This window comes from Pygoscelis adeliae, unplaced genomic scaffold (assembly GCF_000699105.1).
Source record: "Pygoscelis adeliae isolate BGI_AS28 unplaced genomic scaffold, ASM69910v1 Scaffold209, whole genome shotgun sequence".
Taxonomy (NCBI): domain Eukaryota; kingdom Metazoa; phylum Chordata; class Aves; order Sphenisciformes; family Spheniscidae; genus Pygoscelis; species Pygoscelis adeliae.
In genome coordinates, this window is record NW_008825538.1 from 3647140 (window position 1) to 3657014 (window position 9875).

Sequence of the window (9875 nt, forward strand, 5' to 3'; positions counted from 1 at the left end):
TTTCCACTGAGGAGTCTACCCTGTCCTTGCTACCTCACGCTGTATCTTTGTGACGCCGTTAAAGATTTCTAATAACAATATCCAGACATTAGCCAGATCTACACAGTTGACTTGGCACAGGACTGACTGCACAGAAGCCAAGAACACAAAGCCAAAAAACCCGGAACAAAACCCAACCCTCCCACCCCACCACCACTCTAGAGCCTCCAGAAGGCTACTTCTGCCTAAAATGCAATTTTTGGTCTGAAACACTGAGACAAAATTATAGGGCAAGTTTGAAGTACCATTCTTTAGCCAAGCCATTGTTTTTCATTTGCATTTCTATACTTAAGTTACCCAGATCGTCTTTTGACCTTTGAGACAGTTTTCTTAATCTCAGTGATACTTGGCAGGTCACTCACAAAAGAAAGAAACATAGACACGGAAGTACTAGAAAAGTAGTCATATTCCCTTCTTGTACTGAAAAAACATTCTTCCAAACCGCTGCTTGTGTAGCTTGAATCCTCAAAGCATGCAAGCGTAGCTGAAGGTTTTGGGTTTAAGTACAAAATAGTTAAGGAGAGAACGTGAAAAGCAAAGGTTATAAACTTGAGAACTGCTTTGTGTTTTCTCCCACTACAGAATACATGACCAGGCAGGCTAACTCCTAAGCAGGAGGAGGGGGCAAAAAGCACAGATTAAAAAAAAACCAGCCTTCAAGGCTCAGTAACTTTTTCTCCGATTATCACAAGGCAAGATGTTTTTACCCAAGCCTAAACAAGTTTCAAAGAACTCAACACACCCTCCCAGGGATTATATTTATTATTCCACTTTCCTATCTAGTCCTTATTAAGACTGTTCTGAGAAGTGACATAACCGTTATATAACAGTCATATATAACACAGTAAGACATTACCTCAGGAGAAGATTTTGTGTGTTTAGCATCAACACTTCCACTGTTCTCAGATGACTTCCTTTTCACGCCCCCAATTCTTTTAGATTTATCTGGAAGAGGAGGTGATCAAGATTAGTCTATTTATCACAAATACACTACTTGGTATTTGAAGGACAAACAATAATAGGTCTTACCACATTTTCCATTGTTGTCATATATGATTTCAACGTGAATTAACTCTGGATCAAGAGTTTTTAAAGCTGGAATCTTGGAAAGGAACAAAAACACAGAAGCAGCAATTTAGAGAGGTGAAAGTTACTGTTTGAATGTATTTATCTTGGATGTTGTGGTATAGACTAAGCTTAGACACTTCACTTCTAGGTTCTTTGAATACCAAGCTGAATTTAACAATATATTGTTGTGACAGTGTCTCTGCATGAAAATATACACAAACCAGTGCTTCAGAGCACTGTCTACACAGCACAGAAAGCAACGAAACCAGGATCATACGTTTGCCTCACTCTTCAAATAAAAATTCCAGGTCTCCCTCATTTTGCGTAGAAGGCCATTTGTTATTTGACAATTCTACCAGCAGCATACAGAACCACTTTGGGGTAATACGATTATTCTGCACTACACTGATCCCCATTTTTTTAAGCTTATTACAGTAAGGATAGAATTTTAAATGGTGTTGGTGGGGATACAAATACAAGTTCTCACCCATTCCCCATCTTTGTAAACCCACAGCAACTGGTTCTTACCTCCTGACAGTTGACTTCTAGAGTTCTTGTAGCTGGATTACCATTGACAACAACTGCTGTGAACCACTGAGTAGATGGATCCAGGCTATAAATTCTGATTTTTGAACCAATGATATTTTTTCCACCTTAAAAATTGGAAAACATACAAGAAAAGGGAGCTTCAGAAAGAGGGAGCAAGAAGATCACCACAGTTACCAACATAAATTTGCTGACAGTACTGCATGCAAGACACAAGTAAGTCAAACGAACTGAGAACCTTGAGACAACTTCCACATAGCTGGGGGTGGGGGGGGGGTAGAACCTTGAGACAACTTCCACATAGCTGGGGGTGGGGGGGGTGTGGGGGGGGCAAAGCGTGATAAAACTGTGTTTCAGCTACCTCCTTCCTGGAATAGTTTAATGAAATTTTCTGGAGGTTAAGACATGCAGCAGAGGCCAGACTGACCTCCAGATTTCAGACAGTGAGGCAGATCAGTGGATGTGGAAATGAAGATTCAGTGATTAGATGTGAATTTTTCCTCTCTTTTACAGTATTGGAAATGACAACTCGAAGTTGCAATATTTATCTTTCCATAAAAGTAAGACATTTCTTGCATATGCAAGCATATGACTACAAATATGCTTGTATGAACCCAGTAATTAAGGATTTGAAGCTGGCAAATCTGAATATAACAATTTTATCTTTACTAAAAAAGTAGTCTCTATATAAAACTTTGAAATTTTTATAAACAAGCAGCAGACGGGGGGGGGCGGAATCAAGCTACTTGAAACAATAAACAACCCCAAAGGATTTCAGTGAGAATTGCTACAAATTTGATCTCTTTCACAAGTGCCAGGCCATCTATATGTGCCTAAGTTATGTACTCACTCTTACAAAGGAAATACTTGAAACTTAAATCTCTATAATACTTCACATTTTGCATTCACTGCTGCGAAAGAAAGTGGAATCAGTATTTTAAAAAAGCTTTTATCCCTAAAACAGATTACTGTAATTTACGCCATCACTGCAAAGATTTCCCTTTTGACTTGAGTATTGTTAGTTTTCTGCTACAGAGTATGCTTGTACCTTGTACTAAGCGTGTTTCGTCTAGGTGTTTCTTAACCAAAGCCTGAATTTCTTCATTAACATTTTGATCATCCTTAAGAGGAAGCCTGGAACTGTCTACATCCTATTTAGAAAAAAAAAAAAAAAAGAAGTTTGTATTAAGGACAATGCTTTTGATTAACAAAACCCCATAATATTTAGAAACAAGAGAGCAGCAATTCATACAAGTCCAACAAGTTTCTCATTACTCTGTGTTCTTTCAGCTCCTAGGACATCGTATTTATTGAGGCAGACATCATTTCTTTACCACTAATCTGGCTTGACCACCTGCAAGCCAGACTGAAGTGAGCTCTCCAAGTCCACTTTAATATTGTTCTGAAAACAATCTGGCTTTGTTTTACTACGTTGCTAATGAGCACTAAGTTTAATCAAACCATCCATTTTTTTAATTTAGGATTTTAAGTTCTCCGAAGCAGCAACTTATAAGTAGTCCTAAGCAGATGTAAATGCAAATATTTTAAGTTTCATATTTCTATTTATGATAATAATGCCAGGGTGCAGTCCATCTCAAGACACCATTATAAAATGTCCATATGAAAAGTCAGCTACATCTAGATCATTCATAATTATTCAGCATCATGTATTTATATTTTAGGGTTTGGGTTTTTTTTTTTTCCTATTGTTATCTAAAACAAGCTGCTTGACAACATTTAGAATTGATTCTGAAACGGAAAGTTTAGAGCAAATTTTTACCAATGGCTCAGAGTGCTAATAAAAAAAGGCTTTTTGTGGTTTTTGGTTTTGGTGGTTTTTTGGTTTGGGTTTTTTTTGTCCCAAGCCTTGCTCTGGTATTTGTACGAAGCAGAAGGCTGAAGAGTTAGTAGTCAAGAAACTGTTATTCAAGATGCCAGAAAAGCAATCTTCTCCACTGCAGTATTGAGATAAGGCCTCTACATAAAGATATCTATACTCTGTTGTTGAGCCAACACAGGCAAGACAATAATCTACAACTCAAATTTAGCTTTAAGTGATTCTTTTGTTTGTTTCTCAAGAGGAGTTGTCTATTTGCTGACTGCTAACAAGTCAAAGTAGAACACTAATGATGGCACTACTGGCAGTCTCAACATGGGACATCTATTGCTAGTTTCATTCAGACTGTTTATAGGTCTTGAGAGTAGTTTCCTGAAAAGGTTAAATCTTTTATCATTAGCAGATACTATTCTTCAAAATGCCTGACCAGTTAGTCACGCAGGGCAACTGTTTCAACCCATCTCTACATAATTTTCACTAACAAACTTTCCTCCTGGTGCTCAATAAAGGGACTATAATTCAACCACCTCATTTACATCCTCACCAATTCCTCCTTTTTTTAGGATTAGAAGTGATGTGTTTCTATTAAGTAGCAAGATTTATTCCAGACATCCCTGCAACTCCTTTCATAGTAGAGACACTCATGTTCACAAGAGCAAAGGGAAACTATTCCAGATTATCCCCATCGTCAACATGACACAATTGCCATCACCTGAGCTGAATAAATGTTCTAGCACACTCCCTCATCCAGCTCTCTTAAGTGACTATGTCCTGGATCAGCTTCAGAAGGTTTTTAATCAACAGACACATTACACCCAGAACTGATATTTGTTAGTCATGGCAATAAACACCTACTCCAAGTTTTTACCCACCTAAAGTTTGCATTTAGAATGTACTAACTTGACATATCTTAAATACCAAGATAAATCTTTTATCTTCCATCTTTATAATGCCATACAAAGTTACCTGAATGGGTGTCAAAAGGTCTTTAGAAAGAAAAACGCATCTCTCTTCACCAAGATAGCGTACGGAAACCATTGATCCCAAACCAGCTTTGTCCACTAAGGATTTGTAAGTCTAGAAAAGTAATAAACATTTTCTTAGAAACAGAGTAAAAAGATCTTATCATTCCTCATTTGCATTTAAAAAATTTAGTTTTGCATCTATTCCTCTGTTAAGATACCACATCTACATGCAACTCTTGAAACAAAGCAAGTTTCTAATAAAACTTCTAATACATGCTTAATAAAGGAGTTACTGGACTATACTTGAAATTCATTTCATTTATTAGAATGAGTTCACAATTCAGTTCAGGTGGCTGTCATTAACATTAATCATTCGTCTCAACATGAAGAATTTACTAATACTAAGAGTTTTAATTGTGGATATGTTAACAAAAATCCCTCCTTATGGTAGATTGGGGGAATAACTAGCAAATCAATGAAGGCCTGCTGCATGGCTTACATTAAAGTTCTCAAAGCTCATGCAACATTAGTAATACACTGAAGCCTTAGTTTAAGCATGTACGATGACTTGGATAGCCTCATAGTTGTTATACTGCTGCAGTACAATGATGAAGTTGTGTTCAGGCATACCAAAAGCATTAAGAACAGACAAGAAACAAAAATTTCCTTTAAAAGCTTCTGAACTCTTCCTAAAATGTTCACAGTTAAATTTTGTCTAGTCCTGCAGTACCAGCTCTGAGTGGGTAGGCATCAGGAGCCTGGAACATCAGAAGTGGCAAGAATAACTCCTTCCTACGTAGAAGGTACATTTGTGCCCCATTTAAAAGAAAAAAAGGAAAACATTCCGATAGAGTACGCCTTTGGGTTTCCAAAGGACTGATCAAGCAAAGAAAGACTTTCTTCCCCTTTCTTGTTTTCACTTCACTTAGGAAAGCATTGGTAAAGGGGCAGGATCACCGTAAGAGGAACAAGAGTCTCTCCAGGAGCGACCGGGCATTGCAAGAGTTCTGCAAAGCTATTCCATTTGTCAGAAACATACTATCCCGTATACTTGAATCAGTAAGTTGCGATCAAGATTTAAATAAATTAATCCACACACCTCTTTTGTAACCCCTTCTTTCCTGCCTTGTGTGGCGGTAAAGGGAGAAAAAGTCTTTTTTGCCAAGGCAAACCAGTATTGTGCTTTACTTTATCCTACATCATTCCTCCGCTAAATGAGCTTTGGAACACGTACACTGCATGAACTGACACGTCAAACACACCATGAGGAAAACCTTATGCATAAATTGAAGACAAGTATCCAGTGAGAACTGTTCAGATGCTTGGAAAGGGACAACAGCTAAGTTTAAATAAGCAGGTTTTCAGAACATTGTATCAGCAAAATCTACTAGTAGAACTGCTGATATTAATGCACAGGTTGGGAAATAAAATCAAGGATTCATCTTTCTACTTCCTCTCTCATTCTATTTGGCCCTACTTCCAATAAATATCTGCTTTGATTAGCTTTGCTTAAGAAAAAAGCTCAGCTAAAATGCAGCAATATGAAATACACTGCATACTTTATACCTAGCGAATTAAAGAGTGTTAAAACATGGACTACAACTTCAGCATAATTAACATACAGCAAGTTTACATCATTTATTTCACAACTACTTTTATAAGTAGCAATATCCAAAGTAGTCAAATAAAACTATACTGGCTGAACACATTTAAGAAGTGTTTCCCTGTTCAGCTCTACTGGCTAATTTGCCTAGCCAGCCATGCATGGCAGTTACAGAAAGCTTAGTTCTCTGGCTTGTACTGTGTAGCTCAGGTTTTTATATGCACAAAATCCAAATCTCACAAATCATCTGTGCCAGGCAGCCATCACGTAAGAGTCACTCAAATTATTTTTGTCTCAGATCAAGAATCACTGAAGAATTAACAGCACTTGAGGCAGAGTAAAACAAGAATTTAAGATAAAAATACAGGCTACCCTTAGAAACCTATTATTTACCCTTTTTCTCTCTATTCTTAACCGCAATTTCGTGAAAGAAGGAAGAAACATGAGACTAGAGGGAGAAGAAATGAACGTTGTACAGAACAGTGGTTTGGGAGGGAAGCAAAGTCATAAAAATACATTCCTGTATCTCCAGGCACAACATACCAACTTCAAATGCTTACAAGCTCTGCCTAGCTCTAGCTGTATAAAGAGATTTAGTGCCCCTTCAGATTACACCCAAGAGTACACTAGTGAAGCTGTACTTGAGAAGTTCACACTTGTAACAACACTGTCCTTGGAAAATGGAACTGGAGAACCAAAGTGAGTTAGGCCAAGCGGTGTACTTGCCATTGCAGGCCACTGGACAGGAGACATAGAACTGCCTGCAGATTTCCGTTCAGCCAGTACCAGCTTTTGCTCCACCAGGAATGCTTTCATTTTATGGCTGTAGACCTCTATCCATCTTCTTTTTTCCCATGACTCATCATCAAATTCTACACAAATCTACAGAAAGGAAACAAAGTGAAGGAGTGACTAACGATAAAATTCAGACACATACCACGTGAAAAAGGATAAACACACACTGATTTCCTCAAAAAAAACCCCAACCATTAAAAGTGCTTATAATGCAAAGGTGTTCACTGCCCTTCTGCCACACGATCAAGCAATCACTAAAGCATCCCAGGCTGACCTAGTATTTTATAAGCGATAGTCAACGTTAACTGGTTTGTCACCGTTACTGTCGCACAAAACATTAATATTCCTATTTAACTCTACAACTCAAAAAGTCCTCTGCTGCTCAAGGGCAGTTAAGTGTGTTAACTCTGCCACTAGTGTTTATAATCAGGGAAAAACACAGCAAAAAAAACCCCAAAACTTTAAAGGGCTGTATACAGTAGCAGCACAAGCATTTTCCACAAACTCTAGAGTACTTGAATAAACAAGCTGTTTTTCCAGAAGTATTTTAAGAATAAGAGTCCCAAAGAATAACTTTAGTTAATTTATTGGAAGCACAAATGACAGTACACCAGTAAAGGTGATCAAATTAAATAATGTGAAGAAGGCCATTTGCTGCCTGCTTTTAACTGGTATTTATCTTTACAAATCTCTGAAGTATCTATACAAACTTTTCAAGAGGAAAGCAGTTGTCACTTCATGGCAAATCATGGTGGCTTGACCAAGTTCTTTGGGATGGCATTACCCTTCTTTCATAGGCAACAGAGGGAGATCAACAAAGGATTGGGAAAGACCACAAATACAACTCTGCCTGAACACAGGAATTGGAATGTCTTGGTAGAGAACACCACTCGGAAAAATCACTCCCTCTTCCCATAAAAGACAACAATCCAGTCTAAATACATCAAACTAATTTACCCCAACAGCAGAGAAACCTCAGTTGAGTGTCTCTTAGAAACTTTCCCTTGTGTTTAGCTTCTCTAAGAGGAAAGGCAAGTAAAAGCATGCACACAAAACAGCATTACCACAGACAGGAGTCGTAAAACTAATGGGTGCAGCAATAAATTTAGTCATTTTGAAGTTCATGGAAACAATGAAAGAGATAAGCAAATAACACAAGTACCAGAACCAGAATGGCTTGTTTTGTCTATAGTATCAACAGTGTACAAACAGGAAAATACAGTTGAGAAAATACTTTCAAAAGTAGTTGACAGTCCTTCTACTCTGCAGCTTGCTCCCTACACTATACAAGAAGATTAAATATTTCTACTCCTTTAGAGACTTCCCCGCCCCCCCCAACCCATTACTATTTTGAGTCTAACTATACATACTCTTCCACAGAGCTGTGAGAGAGGAAAGGAGATGGCATGTGTTTTGGTACAAAAGCCCTCTACGCCTCGATTGTCTACTTTCAATGTCTTTAACACTTTCACTGGAGAATGCATTAAGTCAATCGCTTCTGGCAGAACCATAACCAGTTACAAGGCTCACAGTAAAAGTCCCCAACAGCAGCTGCTCCTTCTCCTTTTAAGTCCCAGAGAAAGTCCTTAAGAAGAGCTTTCTGCAGAAGCAACATCCTCCTCCTCGCTCCAAGTACGGCATGGGCACAGCCCCGCCGGCCAAACATGGAGAAAGCTCCACCCCTGCCGCAGATGCACAACAAGCAGCTCGGCCTCTAACAACTCGGGACTCTTCGTAACAAAGTTTACACTTTCAAAAAAAGAGTTAGAAACACGTACAATTTCTTCTTGTTTGACAAGGAGGAGGTGCTTCTTCAGTTAATCAGGGGTCACAAAGTTCTTCCCGTTAAAAGAAAAAGAGGCAAGGAAAGAGTTGTGATTGAAAGATGGTACTGTTCTTGCTGTCATAGACCAGCCTGCCACCAAAGTCCCTTGCAGAAACAAATAAGAGGACCACATAACAAGATGGGGTTACTATAATGGAGTTTTGTCCTTAGTGAGTACTTTGTATGCGATAGTAATTGCCTAGACATGGCTGAATAGTTTTACTGACTACAGTTGCCAAACAGCCCCCTAAGAGCTTCACAAACTGTGAAAGGCGCTTAACTACTACCCAAAATACATAGTTAAGCTTGCAATAATTGATCGCATGTTTAAAAATCCCGTTGGTAATCATTATTAAGAAGTGGCCACCACGCAAGAGTCATCTGAGAGACCTCCGAGAGACCTCCAATGCCATACATGAATTTGGTACGTCTTTTAAGATAGAAGTACTTGTTCATTACCAGCTACTTCAAAGAGCAAGAAAGAAAAGTCACCAATCCCATCAACAGAGGAGTGTTTTCCGTTTCATAAGTAACTGCAATCTCTGGAAAAAAAAAATCGTTTACAACTGACAAGGTCTTAAATTACATTTAGGAAATACGCAGAAATAAAACCTAGGCACAGCGGGTGCAATCAAAACCTCAAGTTTCTAAAACGCTGGTGGAAGAAAGCACATTTATTAGTTTGAGGTAGCTTCCGGCATTAGCACCAACACGCTGGTGGCTTTAACCGGAGGTGCACATGTTTTCAAGCACGTTAAGCAGGCAAGTTGACCAAGACGACCTCTCTCCCCCAACAACAGCGCATATATTTATATGTACACACACACACGCACGCACGCACAGGAAGCTTCCAGGTCACAGGGTAAGCACCCTCGCTTTAGAAGGTCTCTTCGAAAGTTCCCGGTTACCTTCAGGTCTTGTTTGGATATGTCCGTGTGTGAAACCGCTCGGATCCTGCCGGACTTCCAGGGCCATTCCGAGATGCGACTGGTATCCCACGGCCTGTCGTCTTCCTCCGACAGGCTGAGGAACCTCTTCCCCACGAGCAGCGACCAGCTCCCCTCGAGCCTCAGCACCATTTTAACTCATCGGGAGGCCTCCGGGGAGGAAACCGGCGGAAGGAGAGAGAAAAAAAAAAAAAAGAACCAAGGCGTCGGTCAGCCGGCAGGCCGCGATCCAAGCCCCGCCGGCAGGCTC

At 39.3% G+C, this 9875-nt stretch overlaps 1 protein-coding gene across 1 annotated transcript in view; it reads right to left on the reverse strand.

The window, feature by feature from the left end:
- Nucleotides 1-9757, reverse strand: part of KDM3A (lysine (K)-specific demethylase 3A) — a 32380-nt gene extending 22623 nt beyond the window's left edge. The window contains exons 1-7 of the mRNA XM_009331879.1: nt 9587-9757; nt 6785-6940; nt 4457-4567; nt 2702-2804; nt 1636-1760; nt 1069-1141; nt 896-984 (exon numbers count right to left, since the gene is read on the reverse strand). Of these exons, the coding sequence (XP_009330154.1) occupies nt 896-984; nt 1069-1141; nt 1636-1760; nt 2702-2804; nt 4457-4567; nt 6785-6940; nt 9587-9757 (828 nt within the window). The remainder of the gene's footprint in view (nt 1-895; nt 985-1068; nt 1142-1635; nt 1761-2701; nt 2805-4456; nt 4568-6784; nt 6941-9586) is intronic.
- Between the last annotated feature and the right edge of the window lie 118 nt (nt 9758-9875).